This window comes from Pongo abelii, chromosome 19 (genome assembly GCF_028885655.2).
Source record: "Pongo abelii isolate AG06213 chromosome 19, NHGRI_mPonAbe1-v2.0_pri, whole genome shotgun sequence".
NCBI classification, from domain to species: domain Eukaryota; kingdom Metazoa; phylum Chordata; class Mammalia; order Primates; family Hominidae; genus Pongo; species Pongo abelii.
Genome location: NC_072004.2, coordinates 83,941,181 through 83,958,410, shown reverse-complemented (window position 1 = coordinate 83,958,410; position 17,230 = coordinate 83,941,181). Strand labels below are relative to the sequence as shown.

Below are 17,230 nucleotides of genomic sequence, written 5' to 3'. Positions count from 1 at the left end.
TTGCCACACAGTTACTGCAGTTACATCAGCACCATTCAATGCCTGACTTCTTTATTCGCTTGCCATGACATCTAATTGAACACATTAGAAGTTGCAACGTCTCTCAGAAATTGGAAATCAGTTAAAATTTAATTCCAGATAAAAAGGAAGAGGTTCTAGAACTCCTCAAAATGCCCACCATCATACCCAGAGGAGTGGAGTAGCTGGGAATAGTACCATCTTGGGCTTTTTCACTTGGACTGGGCACTCAGGCCACAATGTTATGTCCCTGAAAGCAGGTTCCTTCCTGCTATCTTCCTTTTCCATCCTTTTCTATTTTTGTCCTAGCGATGAGCAGTCTCTAACCTAGCCTAGTGTACTACAGGAACTAATAAGTAATCATAATGATAGCAAACACATATTTCACACTTATTTAGGATGAGTTAGGGGCTCTTCTAAGCAATTTATACATAGTCAAGTGCCACATAACATTTTAGTCAATGCAACAGTGGTCGCATAAGATTACAATACCGTATTTTTACTGTATGTTTCTTATGTTTAGATACACAAGTACTCACCACTGTGTTACAACTCCCTACAGCATTCAGTAGTTGCATGCTGTACAGGTTTGTACCTAAGATCAATAGGCTATGCCATGTAGCCTCCGTGTGTAGTAGGCTGAACCATCTAGGTTTGTGTAAGTACACCCTGATGTTCACACGCACAGGAAAATTGCCTAAGGATACATTTCTCAGACATGACACATAACTGTACTTCAATTCATTTAAGTCTCGTAATAACCTTAGGAGGTAGGTTCCATCATTATCTTCATTTACATTTGAGGAGACTGCAAAGTCCCAAAGAAACCTTCCACTGAACCACGGGGAAAAGAACTCTGGTCTGAATTCACAAGTCAAGGTATGTCTGAGGGTTCTTAATTCCAGCAAGGGAAGGGAGGGGGTTAAAGAGTAGGATTACTTTACATGGGAAGTTTTGCTGCCTGGGCAAGCAGCTTCTGGTGGATTTCCTGAAATTCAGCAGGGTGGGGCCGCCTCTCCAATCAGACTTGCACTTTACTATACTATGGGGTCATTAAATAGAGTAGCCAGGAGTTCAGGACTCCCTCCCTCTTCTTCAAAAGGAAAATTGGGTGTGGGGAGGGTACATTACTTCACAGGATATCGGAGAAAGCTTAAATGTGTCCTCCAGTGATTCATTTGGGTGGACTACTTTCACACCAAGCTAAACTCAAAAGTTCGGAGTGGGGTCATCAGGGCCCCTCCCTCCCTGAGTACAAGAAACATTTCCTCCTTTTAAAGTACAGGCAGAGTTGGAATCAAACTCCTTCCAAACAGGAAATCAGCAAGATTCTAGGTAAAACTGATACCTTACTTTTAAAGGTCAAGCTCTTTCCTTCACTAAGAGCATGTTTCCTGAGCACCTACTATGTGCCAGGCATGTGGTAGGTAGTTGTTATGAATCTTGATGTGCCCTGCGCTCTGCAGGGGGGTGGAGGTGGAATGGAACACAAAGAAACAACAGATACCAACACTGCCACCCCCGCCTCCCCCTACCCCCCACAAACACTCATTTGGCAAAGCTTACAGGAAAAAAGGGTTTTAGGGGGCTTGTGGTGTTTTTTTCCCCTAAAAATAATAAAAATGGTAAAAAGATGCTTCAGACCCCTCGCGTGAGTCCCTTAAAGTGACTGGACTGAGACCTGGGCAGGGAAAGTGGGAGGCCCGAGCGAGGGGGAGGGGGCAGGCAGTGGGTGGGTGACAAGGTGCAAGGGCAGCGCCGGCCTCGGATCGGGAGTTGGCCGTCAGCTGCGCCAGAGGCAGGTGCCAGCGAAAAGTGGGCGGGGGTGCTGGCGCCAGGCCAGGATCGGGGAGGCCCCGCGCTACCTCTGCCTCTAGGAGTCCAGGCGCACAGGCAAGCTCCCCGGAGCCGCTCCTGCTTCGCCAACTCCCCACTCGCGCCGCCCGTGCCAGCCGCGGGCACTGGCGTCTCCGCCGCCCGCAGAAGGAGTCGCGGGAGCACTAGCAGCCGCCGCCGAGCGACAGCATCCTCAGGAGAGACGCCCCGGGCTCCGCAGCCGGCGGCCTCCGTCCGCCCTCCACGCTGCTCTTCGCGGTCGCCCCCCGCCCAGTCGCCCGTCCGCCCGCAGTGGCAGCCGGCGCCCGCGCCCCGCGGCCCTTCACCTGCCGCGGGCGCCCGGGCGGGCAGGCGGGCGCAGGGGAGAAAAGGCGCAAGAAGCGGGCACCCCGGGAACCCCATTCCCTCGGCTCACTCGGCGCGGAGAAGCGACGCCCGCTGACTCCGAGAGCCCCGGCGCTCCGTGCACCTGGTCCCCAAGTTCAGGAGCGACACCCCTCCACGGGGGACTAGCCCGCGCGGGGAGCATTCCGGTCTCATTGACCCCGGCCCGCCCGCGGGACTCCAGGCGCCTCTTCTGCCCGCACCCCGCGACCCCTCCCGGGAGCCCGGAGACAGCCGGCCTGCCCCGGGCGTCCCACTTGGCCGGCACACCCCGCCGCTCCGTGCCCCGGCTGGGCCATGGCGGGGCTGCGCCGGGACCGCCTGCTGACCCTGCTGCTGCTGGGCGCGCTGCTTTCCGCCGACCTCTATTTCCACCTCTGGCCCCAAGTGCAGCGCCAGCTGCGGCCCCGGGTGCGCCCGCGGGGGTGCCCGTGCACCGGCCGCGCCTCCTCCCCGGCGCCAGACTCGGCCGCAGCCGCCTCGGACCCCGGCACGATCGTGCACAACTTTTCCCGAGCCGAGCTCCGGACTGAACTGGCCGGCGGCAGCCGCAGCGGCTCGGGCTCCAAGCTGCAGGCCCTCTTCGCCCACCCGCTGTACAACGTCCCGGAGGAGCCGCCTCTCGTGGGAGCCGAGGACTCGCTCCTGGCCAGCCAGGAGGCGCTGCGGTATTACCGGAGGAAGGTGGCCCGCTGGAACAGGTGAGGACCCCGCCTGGGACGCGGGAGAGCGGGCGCTCTGGCCGGGGCCTCCCCGCGCCCCAGTCTCGAGTTCCCTGCCGCCCCCGGCCCAGGGCTGCAGCGCTGGCGCTGGGCTTAGGGTGTGTTCCCCATCCGAACCCCACCAGCTGTTGCAGACCTCACAGTCCAGTCCCGGAGTCAGATAGTGAGAGGAAAAAGTTTCTATGCAGCCGCGCAGCGAAGAAACGCTCTCAGTCCCTTCCCTTGAGCGCCTGGGTCGTCGTTGAGCCCCACTCCTGCTCCCTCGTCCACTCCCGCTCCCTCGTCCACTCCTAAAACCCCCTCTCTGTCCTGATGTGGAGGAAAGCTGCCGCTGGACTTCGGGTTTCCAGAATGAGGCCCCAAACAGGGTGACTCCAGAGCTAGTTGGAATTCAGCACTTAACTGTGCTCTTTGGGTAAACCTGGGCGCCTTCCAGAAAGCATGTTTCTCCCCAAAACCCAGTTCTTTCCCTTTCCTTATTCCTCTGCCCAGTTTCAGAGATCACAAGCGGGTCATGTGGGGCAGGAAGTAAATGGTCAGTTCTCTGCCGCAGCCACCCCATTGTTCACATTTAAAACGCGGCTTGGGCCCTCCAGCAAGTATTACAACTTGAAGGTAGTTTTATCATCTTGTATGATCCTGGTGATTTGGACTGACTTGGATCTGCGGCTTGATGCTTCCCTGGAGATAAAAGTCTTCCAGGGAATTTTTTAAACCCAAAGCAAAATACAGAGGAAAAAATATCAAATATATTTAGGATAAAATTAAGAATCTTTTTGGAGAACGATGGGGGTGTTGGGGAAGGAAGCAGCACGCTCATTACCGAGATCCCTTGCTAATGGCAGGAAGCCTTCCTATGAGTTAAGGGCTCTGTTTTGAAGTACAGAACTTGTCTAAATACCACTCACATGCAGAGTTCACTATCGCACCACACCCATCTCTTTACTTAATACAAGAGATTTCAAAGTAAGATGTCATCGGTGGTTTTAGAGTCCCTCCAGAGGATGAGCAGACCATAAATCTCTCTTGAAACTCAGAGCTGGGCCAGTTTAACTGTTTGCTCATTATTCTGTAATGCTGAGATTGGAGGGAGGAAAAAAAAACCTTCAGAAATTTTTGCAAAGGAATAAGTTGAGTTGTTGGCTGAATCACTGTGGTGAATTTCAGTAGTAAGTCTATGGCTCATGATTTTATGTTAGAAAGAAAGTGATTCTCAATTCCACGTTAACTGTGTGCAGTAATAAAAGGCAGTTTGAGATTGCTTCTCAGACACTGTCATTTTCAATATTACCTTTATTTCATCAATAACATGGAAGTCTGGATTAGTGAACCAGGAAATTTTGCCCTTAGAAAAAGTATCTACATGTCTACTATGGATCTGAGAATGAGAGACAAAGTCACTTGCTTTGTAAATGTGATCAGCACTCATTTAGTCACATTTCTGTGCTCTTAAACTTCCCGGTGTTACTTTGGACCCGAAGCAAAGTCCAGGGGAATATTATGGCAGAAAAGCAAAAATCTTTCTCACCAAGCTGTTCTACAGTCAGTTTTAAGCTTGATTTCTACACCATTATGTGTCAACAAAGACCAAAAAAAAAGAAAAAAACTCGCAAAAACACACATACTTTCTGACCAGAAATGATCTTGGTCATTTAACAAAAGATCAAGTGGGGGCTGGTGACCTTGCCATATTCAGAGATCACAGAGTAGTTTAGTGTGGTTGGTCAAATGTGACATTTTCCCAGGTAAGGTTTGTGGGCCATAACAGGAGGACCCGCTGCACTTACAAATGTTAAAACTGGACCTCAGAGGCAGAGAACATTCTCCCTCCACCCAAACTGGATAGTAAACGTTAACATGAACATATTAATAAGCAGATGTGTTGTTACTTATATCAGGGTTAAAAATGAAACACAAGGCCGGGCAGGGTGGCTCATACCTGTAATCCCAACATTTTGGGAGGCAGAGGCAGAGGGAGGATCACTTGAGCCCAGGAGTTCAAGATGAGCTTGGGCAACATAATAAGATGTCGTCTCAAAAAAAAGAAAAAAAAAAGAATAGCCAGTGGTGGCACATACCTGTAGTCCTGGTTACTTGAGGGACTGAGACAGAAGGATTGCTTGAGCCCAGAAGGTTGAGGCTGCAGTGAGCCATGATTGTGCCACTGCACTCCAGCTTAGGTGACAGAGTGAAACCTTGCCTCAGAAAAAAAAAAAAAAAAAATACAGAAGATTCATTAGCCAGGGTGAATTTGAGCCACACTCAGAGTTCTATTGTGAGAGGGAGTCACTCATTACCTTAAATGAGAGTGCTCCCTGCCGAATATGAGGATGTAGCAGTGCTGATGAAGACAGGGGACCTGCTATAATGTGCAGGGTCGAGGACACCCCCAGATCCTAGCAGCAGACAAATAAACAGAATGGACAGCAGAGGAAGAAACAATGAAGGACCTTGCTAATTGTTTTTCTCTTCACAGACAAGCTCTCCTTGTTTGTAGCCCTGCCAATATTTAAAATCTAGTGATTTATAAACATATGTGGGCCAGGCACAGTGGCTCACACTGGTAATCCCAGCACTTTGGGAGGCTGAGGCGGGCAGATCACCTGAGGTCAGGCGTTCAAGACCAGCCTGGTCAACATGGTGAAATCCCATCTCTATTAAAAATACAAAAATTAGTTGGGCATGGTCGTGGGCACCTATAATCCCAGCTACTCAGGAGGCTGAGGCAGAAGAATTACTTGAACCCAGGAGGTGGAAGTTGCAGTGAGCAGAGATTGCGCCACTGTACTCCAGCCTGGGCAACAGAGCGAGACTCCACTTCAAAAACAAAAACACAAAAAAAAATGTGGATGCCTCCATGCCAATACCTAACATGAAGTGCTATCCAAAATAATTGTATCAGCAAACTGTCCACCATACCAGGAGAGGTACAGAGAATAAAATAAGTCAAATCAGTGTTCTTCACCACTTGCCCAGAAGAGACCATTAGTCTGAGTGATTTTTTTTGTAATTTTGACCATCATACTAATAAGAAATGGTATGAAGTCAGAAAGTATCTTTCCACAATTCAAGCTCATTACCAACAAGAGGTAGGTTATGGTGTGTCTCCCCACCTCCCCACTCACCCACACGTTCCTTTTTGATTTCACACAATGGAAGATGACATTTGTACAGTTTCGAATGTCTTGGGTTTTTAATTAATATTTGTTCACTGGATATCAACATTTAGACATTTAGTTAAGTTACAAATGGGAAGACGTGTTGATTTTTAAGGTGGGCTGTCTGTGTGCTATCTGGCCCTGAAGCTTTCTGCAAACCTCCTTCACTCACTGTTCTTCACTCACTGTTCTTCCCTCCCTTCCTTTCTTTTCCCCCCAAAAATGTAACTAAGTGTGGCACAATCCAAGTTAAAAATGTAATTAGGGAAAGTGTTTCTGTCAGGTGGTCAGCTGCTGATCACAGCCAGCCAGCCAACGCCAGGCTCCATCAAGCATGATGACACATTTGGCACCTGTCTTGAATAGTGACGAGGAAAGTGCACAGGGAAGAAGGGAAATGAAGTCTTCACTTTCAGGCCATACACTAACAAGCCAGAATTGTGCTGCTCTTAGTCCTTTGCTTGAATAAGTGATGACGCAGGGCAGGCAGGCTTTACCTGGAGCACAGGTGATAGTTCACACTGTTGCTCTTCTTTGCATTCTTAGACGCTGAGCTTTGGAGCTTTGGATTTCTTCTCTGGCCCACAAGCTGCCCAAGTCAGACAACATCTGTCTTTTGACGTGTCAAACTGATCAGCTTGGCCAGTTTTGCCCACATATCATTGGCCTTTTGGCCACATATCTTTGGTCAATCTCTCTGTAACCCTCTGGTCTTAACAGGCAAGGTCAAACAGGGTCAGATCTCCCTAGTGTAGAAACTCCAGCAGCTATAACACAAATACGAGTTTTTGCTTTTCTTTCTTGACATCTTCCTCAGATGTCAGGAAGGTTATATTGTCTTGCAATTACAGATTCAGCATTTCTTAGGGGGGTGTGTGTGTGTGTGGTTTCCCACATCAGAAGCTCCTGTCTTCTTCACCCCTCCTCCTACCTATTGCCGTCACTGAAAGAAAACCTAGTCCTGGGTCTCTCTTTGAAAATCACCGCAAAGAGACTGGGCAGCTTTTCAAAAATGACAGTTGGTCAAAGGGAGTGAGTTGGCTGAAGTTTTTCTGGGGGATGCTTTGAGAAGATCCAGAAGCCAAGGCAGATAGAGAAGAAGGGTGGAGAAGAAGTCAGGAGAGATGAAAAGGAATTCAGCTAGAAATAAGAATTGCCTTGTCTAGGAGCTTGGGGAAGATAAGCTCCTCCCTGCCCCAGCTCCCCCATGGCATCTGTGGAAGGAAAAATACAATCTCTCCATTCTCACCCCCATCTTTTTATCTCTGTCCTGATTATTTTTTGCCTGCCCTAGAATGCTCTGAACCTAGATTTCTTGTGAGCAGGCAATTCAACCCGCAGGCTGGATGAAAGTCCAGGTTCTTACTCATGGATGGTGGCCATTTGCTTCTCTCCCAGAGTCAACAGGGTCTTGGCCCCTTGTTGGATTCTCCCGCCAGCGATGCTAAGCTAAGACAGGAAGTGGCCTCCTGTGATTTGGAAATGGACCTCAACCACGGCCCGTGTGTGGTTAGCAGAGGGAGTGGGGAGCCTGACTTCCATTTCCCATTTCTCCCAATTAGAGCCTTGCTGGACTAGTTTTGGAAAAGATATTATTTTAGTGGTTTCGAAATCCCTGAACTTGTAGTTGGAGGAAACCTCTCCACTCCTCTCAGAATCAAAAGCTTCAAGCAGATGGTTTCTGAGAGGGCCAGTCCAGAAGGCCATTGTCAGGTTTTTTTCTCCCTCATTCCAAAGCCTGTTCTCACTGTTGTTGCCACAGCAAAAACCTAAATCAAGGAGAGCATCAGTGTCATTCATCCAAGAAAGACAGGCACTTCCTGCTTCCAAATAGATCAAAATGCAGCCCTTCAGCTGAGAACCAGAGGCTGTTCGATTGTTCCCAACAACACTCTTCTTTCACCACAACCAAGTTCTCATCAATCCTGAGAACCTAAGTGGCTAATTTTTTGCATGCAAATGTTCCTACCTAAAATATGCTTGTTATGTGCCAGGCACATTACATACACTTATTTTAAGCCTCATAACCTTTGTAGAAATAGGTGCATGTGGTAGATGGAATTCCAAGACAGCCTTCCAAGATTTCCAGCCCTGGCATACACACCTCTCCTAGTTGTTCAGCCCACTGCTAATATGGGTACTGCTATAAAGGGATTTTACAGGTGTAATTAAGGCCCCGTACCAGTTACCCTTGGGATATGGAGATTATCTGGTTAGCGTGACCTAATCCATGAACCATGTAAAGCAGAGTTTTCTTGGGCCGATCACAGGAGAGGAAGTGAGAGATTCAAAGCAGAATAAGGATTTGATGAGCCATTGCTGATTGAAGATGGAGGGGCCATGTGGCAAGGCATAGGAGCGACCTTTAGGCTAAGATTGGCCCCAGCTGACAGCCAGCAAGGAAACAGGGACTACAGTCCTACAGCCACAAGGAAATGAATTCTGCCACCACCAAGAATGAGCTTGGAAGCAGATTTTTTTCCCCAGAACCTCCAGATGGGAAATCAACCTAGACACCACCTTAAATTCAGCTAAGTCCCTGTGCAAAGCATACAGCCACACCAAGCTGGACATCTGACCTACAAAACTGTGAGCTAATTAATGAGTGTTGTTTTAAGTTACTAGGTTTGTGGTACTCTGTTATACAGCAATAGAAGACAAATACAGTACTGCTCTTTACTTCGTTTTATAGAGGAAACTGGAAACGAGAAAGTTATATAACCTGCCCAAAGTCAGGCAGCTAGAAAACCACAGGCGGGGTTTATACCCAAAGGGTCTGGCTTCAGAATCCATGCTCTTAACCACCAGCTCCACCACCCTATGTCCCTTGATGCCCAGATGTCCCAGCTTTTCCTCCTTTGGGAAGGCTTTTCTGAATACCTCTCCCCACTGTGGTCCCTCCCTGACTATATACATCCTCTCCATATGTACCATACAATTTTTTGATTGTCCACTATGTCCAGCTGTAACTTCATGGAAGCTGTCTGGAGCTTCATGTGAGAAGGAATGGTCACTTGTCCTTGGCATGAAAAGCCCCCAGTTTGCCCTGGTCACTCTAATATGGCTGTTTCAGAGCCAGAGTAAATATCTGTGGAACAAATCATTGGAAACAGATGACACCAGGATTTGGGGGCTGTTAGTCAATGGCCTATTATCTTCTTTGAAAATAGCCTTGAACAAAAACAATTCCAACTGTAAAATCATCCCACTTGTCTACTCCTCCCTGTAGAAGTCTAGAGCAAAACCACCCTGCTGAGACATTCTGAAATTTGGATGTGGAGTGCTCTTCTGATTGCAGTAGCCTAAATAAAATCAATGTCAAAAACAGCCATGAAGGAAAGTTGAGAAAGCATCATTTGCCAAGAAAAGAGGGAATTTCTTCAGCTTCCTGTGCTTTCTGAGGAAGAGCAGCCAAGAAGTCTTGCATTAAAGAAAAATGGGAAATACAGAGACCTTAACTTAGCCAAAGCTATCCCTGCTCTGCCCCCTTGGCAGGTGCTGACCTGTATTTTTTGTAATTATTCATTAAGCTAGAGGCTGATGAGAGCCTGAGGATTCTGCTGAAGTAGGCTTGCATACCGCCAAAAGCCAAATAGGGATAACATTCTAAACAGCTGCAGCTGTAGCAGAACAGAAGTTACTAGACATAAGTTCTTACCTGTTATTATAGGCAGGCACATACATATGGGCTTAATGAAAACCACAGTACAGAAAAGAGGCTTAGCTCTTTTTGTGCCCTGTCACTTGGCAGAACATCCTATAGTTGAAATGTGAAATCAAGACAGAACTGAGTTTGAAGTGCTATGGAGATGGCAGCATCCCTGACTTTCAATCCCTGCAGCCTGGCTTTGGAGACCAAGCACTGGGGGCAGCCAGTAGACTCCAGCTTGAGCAAGAGGCAAAGTCAAGTCCCAGGGAAAAGCCTGTTTTATTGAATTCACTAGCAATAAGCCAGATAATAAATTTAAGAGGCCCCAGGGAACACAGCATAGTAGAGGAGTACTGTTCCTAAGAAGCCAAGAGCCTGTAATAAAATTCAGCAAAATACGGAAAGTAAAAAAGAAATTTAAGAAGTGTTGGCACAGGGTACATGGACTGAGAAGCTGGATCATGAAAAACAAGGTGGTGTGGAAAGAGATGAGATTTTTAAAAGCTTGGGAGAGGTTGATGGGATAGGAAAGATGTCCACTGAAGAAAAACAGAGCTGTTCAGCCCTGGCAAGTGAAGCGCAGCTCTCAGATTGCAAATTTGCCTTCAATTGTCAACACCTACGTTGAGCTCCATAGGTTGTAGGTAAATATTTTTGATGATACCAACCAAAATGGAATATATACGGAGGGACAGATTGTCTCTCCTGGCCAATTCAAGTGTCCTTACAGGGTCTCAGTTTCACCAGTTGAAATGGAATTTTTTATAATTCTGATTTTCTTCAGTGGCTGAATACTCATAAATCCCATAGGGAAAGTATGTCTATCTGCCTCCACAGCTGGCTCATGTACTTTTTTTTAACCCCATTCATAGTTAACTCATAGCTCAGAATTATGCACAACCAGTAGCTGCTTATTTTCACACTCCATGCAGCCCTGAGCACTCCGAAATAGGAGAAAAGTTAGATTGACCAACCTCAATTCCATAATCAAATCCAGCCCCTTGTTAACCAGTTTCATTGCAGAAGTTTTGTAATTGGGGTCATTGGATCCCACTGAGTCCAGGTGGTGAGGTCCATTTTTCCCTTAAGCTTCATGCAAAATCTGCATCCTGTGCGTATGTTCATTTTCCTACTGTTGCAGAACTTTCTCCTTAGTTCAGCTAAAACCGGGCTCTTCTCACACCACCAGGAAAGATTAGGTTCACGGACACATAGAAGGGTGAGGAAAACGGAATTTACTGGGCAAAAAGGAAAAAGGAAAGATACCTCTCAGCAGAGCAAGAGAGAATCCTGCTAGCAAATTTCCCGCCTCACAGATGGAATCCTAGGTCACCACGCAGGAACAGGAAAGGCCAAGCTCTTCCCCACGCAAACTGGGTGAGCTTCCCGAGGCTCCACCCCCCATCCCCCCAGTGCGCAGGCGCAGGTCGGCGTGATTAAGAAAAGATCAGTTGGGAAAGGGAGGGCTTCATATGGGACCAGCAGTTCGGTTGTTCAGCCTTCAGGCTGTTTTAGGCTTGAAGGTGGGGTTTCGCCGGGGACCCTTAGCTGTCTCCTGTCTCTATCACTAGCAAATAAGTCATTGCGTTTTTTAAGTATTCCCCACATTCATCAGGATTCTGCGGTTTCATGTGACAGAAACCCAATTCAAACTCACTGTAGGAAGAAAAGGAAGTTTTAGACTCAGTAATCAAACCTCAGTAAGGGCAGAAGGAACTGCCCTCACAGCATTAAAGAGTCCTTGGGGCCGGGTGCGGTGGCTCACGCCTGTAATCCCAACACTTTGGGAGGCCGAGGACGGCGGATCACGAGGTCAAGAGATCGAGACCACCCTGGCTAACACGGTGAAACCCCGTCTCTACTAAAAATACAAAAAAATTAACTGGGCATGGCGGCGGCCACCCAGCTACTCGGGAGGCTGAGGCCGGAGAATGGCGTGAACCCAGGAGGTGGAGCTTGCAGTGAGCCGAGATCGCGCCACTGCACTCCAGCCTGGGCGACAGAGTGAGACTCCCTCTCAAAAAAAAAAAAAAAGAGTCCTTGGACTCTGTGTCTTTGTCTCTATTCCCTCTTTCCATAGTTCATCTGCTTATCTTCATCCCTTCATGTGGCCTATGTCCCCAAAGCCTTGGGACTAGAGAGAGAAGGTTTCTCTGATTTCCAAAAAGAAAGATCCTGGGCAAAGATGCTCATTGGCCAGGTCTGGGAATACAGCCAGGCTTCAGAGGGCTACAATTGGCCCAGATGGAGGCTGATGCCCACCGTCCAACCAATCACTGATGCCAGGGAGGCGGAGTCATTGGAAGCACGTGGCTCAGAGTGGGGAAGAGCAGTTCCCCCAAACCAAGATGGAAATGCAGACTGACAGGGTGGTGGAGGGGCTAGAGTGACTAACATGGTACCAGAAAGTTTCTCAACTTGTGTCTGTTACAGTCACTGACTCCTATGGCTGCTGCTCTAAGGTTTTAATAAGAATTTTAAAAAGCAAATTCAATCATAAATTCACATGTGCAGACTTTTTATACCAACTATTAAAATCCTCCCAAGGAAATAGGAATCTTTATTTGGGCATTCTTTTAAAGCGACTTTAGTCTTTTTGTGAGAGCATAAAAAAGAAATTGATGGGGACTCAGCTCCTTCACGGGTTCATGTCTCTTTCTCCCACGGGTTCATGTCTCTTTCTACTGAAAAAAGAGATCTCAACTGGGAGCGAAGATACCTGTGTGTTAAGTCCTGAGAAAAGTGTTTTCTTCCCCAGGCCTCAGTTCCTGCTTTTGAAAGGAAGAGGGGGAGTCTGTGGCCCCTGAGGCCTCCTTGCAACTCTGTTTTCCAAGCTTTGCACATCTTCCGAATTTCTTCTGCAAAGTCTACCCTAATGAAATATCAATTTTGCAAGTGTGCTTCATGAACTTCTGGGAGGTGCTTCACAGTTTCTGCAAATGATTGATTGAATTTTCACTTTGAAAAAATATACTTTAAGGTAATTTTTATATAATTTAAGAAAACCTACACCCAATTGTGTTATACATCATTATGATCCTGCCTCCAGTAACTGTGCTGACAGATGGCTTCTCCTCTCATCTTTGTTTAATTGAGGAGCATCCTGAGATTGCAAAGTGAGCTGTTAAAAGCTGTTTCCTGCTGCAACTACTTACAGATGTTTATCAAGATTTTCAATACTCTGCTACCAAAATAATATATAGAAATTGATTGGGTGCTAAAATAAGATTATTCCTGTCTCCCCTTACATCCAATTTTGAATGCTTGCATTAATAATCGTATTATCCTTCTTGTTTTCATTGATTAATTTTTTAAACAATTTTATATATTTGACCATATGTTAGATTTATATCAATAAATTACAAATTGTATCTATTTCATACATTGAATGTTCTGTATAATATTTCTTTTGAAAAGAAGCTTCCACTTCTAGAAAATTTTTTTAAACCACTGATTTGCAATATTTGAAAATAGAGTAAACTTCCTTCCTTTCTCCAAAATTGATGTGCCCAAACCCAAGCCTCCTGCTCCCCTTGCCCCCAACTCCAAACTATTATCACTAGTAAGAACATGGTATTGGTCTCTGATAACTCCTTTCCATGACTTTGACAATGCTTCTACCACTTGAGCCTAAGAGAGTATCTTTTAGGCCCTGTGTACTGTTAGCTTTTGCTGTATAACAAACTATTGCAATACTTAGTGACTTAAAACAAGAACCACTTATTTAACCCCCGATTCTGCAGGTCAGCACTTCGGGCTGGGTTCAGCTGAATGGTTCTTCTGGTCTCTACTGGACTTACTCAGGCGTCTGTAGTCAGCTACTGCATTGGTTCCACTGATCTTGGCTGTACTGCCTCCCATGTCTGGGTTCTGGGCTGGAATGGTGATCTTGGCTCCACGTGGCCTCCACCTCTCATTCTCCAGGAGGCTAATGCAGACTTGTTCATATAGTGGCAACAGGGTTCCAAAAGAGGGTAGAAGCTTCCACAGCCTCTTGAAGTGCAGGCCAGAACCTGTTAAATGTCATTTCTGCCATACTCTGTTGGCCAACATAAATCAAAGGCTATCTGGGGAGATTCAGGAATCCTGGCCATTGAAGAGAAAGTGGTCTACACAACTTAGTTCTCTTCTACTGAGCAAAAGCTCAAGGGAAATCCCTTCTGCTGGTGAGTTGTCCAGCAGTGGGCAGACAGCTGACAGTGGTAAGACCCCTTGCCATATGTTAAAGTGAAAGAAATTGAATACAACCCTTCAAAAACCTAATGAGGCTGGTATAGACTGAATTGTGTCCCTTCAAATTCACATGCTGAAGTTCTAAACTCCAGTACACCTCAGAATGTGACTGTGTTTGGTGACAGGGCCTTTTAAGAGATAATTAAGGTTAAATGAGGTCCTGTGGGTAGGTCTTGATCCAATATGATTGGTGTCCTCATAAGAAGAGAGAGAGATGCAAGGAATGCATGCACATAGAAGACCATGTGAAGACACAGAGAGAAGGCAGCCATCTGCTAGACAAAGAGAGAGGCATCAGAATGAAATCAACCCTGCTGACACCATGAACTTGGACTTCCAGCCTCCAGAACTGTGGGAAAATACATTTCTGTTGTTTAAGCCACCTAGTCTGTGGTATTCTGTTATGGCATCCCTAGAAAACTAAACAGAGGCTAACTCACCTGGAATGGCCAAGGACAATCTGCTGGCTTAGGCCTATCTCCATCTCAGCTTCCTGGGGCAGGGGCAAAGCCATATCTGAAATTTTCTTTTTCCTCCTATATGGTTCTTACAGCCTCAAGAGGCCTCTTGGCCTTCCCTTCCTTAAAGAAGTGACCCCAGCCTCTCTGCCTCCCAGATGAGACAGTCTGGAGCCTGGATCCTCTCCTTAAAGCAAAATGTCTAGTTCATCATTTATTATCTTTTTAATCTATTTGTTTATGGATGGGCTTTGAGCTCCCCTTCTTCTGGAGCCCTTTTTTTTTTTAGGTCAAAAGCTGAAAACTGGCTCTTTGTCTCTCTTGGCATTCCTCCTGTAATTGTTCTACTCCTCCCAAGGCTGCAGATGCTGTGGTTGGATGAATCAAGCATACAGTGTCATCTCACAAAGGTTTTAAAGCTTGCTTTGTAAACTCATAAGCACTTCCTTTCATATTAACCAACATAATATTTAGAAACAAAAATGAAGGTTTGTTTTTCTTCATCAGTTCTGTTGACAGCCTATATTTTATGTGTATTTCTAAGACCATTATCTGTTCATTTATCTATAAGGCACTTGTGATAATAGTTGTTAAGATTATTAACACCATGAACACGTAGAGTCCTTTCCACTTCTTGAAGCTCTTTTAAATCATATGTCATTAGTTCACCACAGCAAAATATTGGTCTTCATAATTCATAAGACTCTGGCCTGAAAATCTCCATGGAAAGGCATCCAGCCAATTGATGTTTTATTATGAAGCAGCTTGCCCATTGCCCCAGGCTAACTGGGCTTTAGTTGTCCACAGTGGATTCCATGTAGGGCCCCTGGTGAAAACATTCGACAGGAAACACAGGTGCTGCCCTTGCAGGGACACCTCCTAGAGGCTGAACCTCTTGGAGAGCTCTCCACTCTCCACTGAAATGGATAAAAATGCCCTCAGTGCAACTTAATGGTATCAAAGCAACACAGGTAAAAATTTTGTGCTCCATATTCATTATAATGATAATCATTATGTTACTATAATGTAATGGTGAGAAACTGAGACTGGATCTTCCGGTATAATTTGCTGTCAGAAAATTAGATATATCATCAAGGATGGATTTTCTGATACACACTTTGCTGCACTAGCCTAGACCCTGTGGCAGAGAACTCTCTGTGAGCTGTACAGCCAAGGGTGAACGCCCGAAGTGTCACACTCCCAAAACATTGGAGGTCAGTCAGGCGTGGTGGCTCATGCCTATAATCCCGGCACTTTGGGAGGCCAAAGCAGGTGTATCACCTAAAGTGTCAAGAGTTTGAGACCATCCTGGGCAACATGGAGAAACCCCATCGCTACTAAAAATAAAAAATAGCTGGGCATGGTGGTGGGCACCTGTAGTCCCAGCTACTTGGGAGGCTGAGGCAGGAGAATTGCTTGAACCTGGGAGGCGGAGGTTGCAGTGAACGAGATCACACCACTGCATTCCAGCCTGGATGACAGAAGGAGACTCTGTCTCAAAAGAAAAAAAAAAAAAGAAAGTTGGAAGTCAAGTCTTGAACCATCAGATCTCTTAGCATTGCCTGAGCAAGGTCTGAAAGGGAATTTGGTAACTATATTTGTTCCCTAGGGCTGCTGTAACAAATTGTCACTGTTTAAGCCACTGTGGGTGGCCTAAAACAACAGAAATGTATTATTTACAGTTCCAGAGGATAGAAATCTGAAATGAAGGTGCCAGAAGGGCAGCACGCCATCCAGAGGCTTGAGAGGAGAATCTGTTCTTGTGGCTGCCGGCTTTCATTGGCTTCTGGCTGCATCACTCCAATCTCTGCCTCTGTGATCACGTTGCCTCCTCCTCTTCTGTCTTTGTCTGTCTGTGTCTTCTCCTCTTCTATGTGGGTCTTTCTCCTATAAGGACACTTGTCATTGGCTATCAGGTCCACCTAAATGATTCAAGATGATGTCATCTCAAGATCCTTAATTTAGTTAAATCTGCAAAGACTTTTTACAAATAAAGTCACATTCACAGGTTCCAGGGATTATATTTTGGGGGATCATTCAGTCCACTTGAATCATGTTCCATGACAAATACAAAGGCCATGCAGTTACCATTTTATCTTCACTCTTGTAAAAAAAATTTAATCTTTTAGATAAAAGATTATCTAGTAGATTATCTATACCTATATCTTTATCCAAGAGTTAATCTTTTAGGTAAAAGGCACAAAATAATTCTGATATATCACAACATAAAATGGCTGAGAAAAATGTGTCAAAGGAAAAAGAAGGATACACAAGACCAGTGGAGCCAAGAGTGAGGAACTTCTCAGAACACTTGCCATGAGAACCTTCCCACCACAGAGTCAGCCCTGCTTGGTGGGGAGGAGCCACCAACCATGTCTATAAGGTAAAAAGCAGCCAGTGACCCAGGAAGGGCACTGGTAGTGACTAGGTAATTCACTGGTAATTCCTGGTAGTGACTAAGCAGAGGAATACCTTCCTCGTCCTTCTCACCTCACCTCCTCCAAGAGAGGACACTGTATGGTGTCAGGGCTAGCATTTTCCATCACATCCATAGAGGAATTAACCAGCAATGGCTCTTAGTGAGTCCCTCTGCTAGCACTGTGCCCCACAGCAAATTCCAAAGTCATGTCCCAGGCACCACCCCACCCATTTGCGGTCGTGGTGATCAAGCCTGCTTTCTTGCCTCATCTCAGGAGAGAATTTAAATTGCTGAGGCTCCAGAGGAAAGCGCAGCAGGCACGTTCTTTGGGCAGCCCTCCATGAACCTGGATT

General features: G+C 46.4%; 1 protein-coding gene across 2 annotated transcripts in view; it reads left to right on the top strand.

Annotated features, from left to right (window-relative positions):
- The first annotated feature begins 835 nt into the window (after nucleotides 1-835).
- FAM20A (FAM20A golgi associated secretory pathway pseudokinase) overlaps nucleotides 836-17,230 on the top strand; it is a 68,020-nt gene continuing 51,625 nt past the window's right edge. The window contains exon 1 of one of the 2 annotated variants that reach the window (XM_024234863.3): nucleotides 836-897. Coding sequence is in view for 1 of the 2 variants with exons in the window: in XM_024234862.3 (XP_024090630.2) it covers nucleotides 2,536-2,939 (404 nt within the window). In the remaining variant the exon portion in view is untranslated. Of the gene's footprint in view, nucleotides 898-1,748; nucleotides 2,940-17,230 lie in introns of those variants that run through there. The other variant, XM_024234862.3, reaches the window with a different exon arrangement.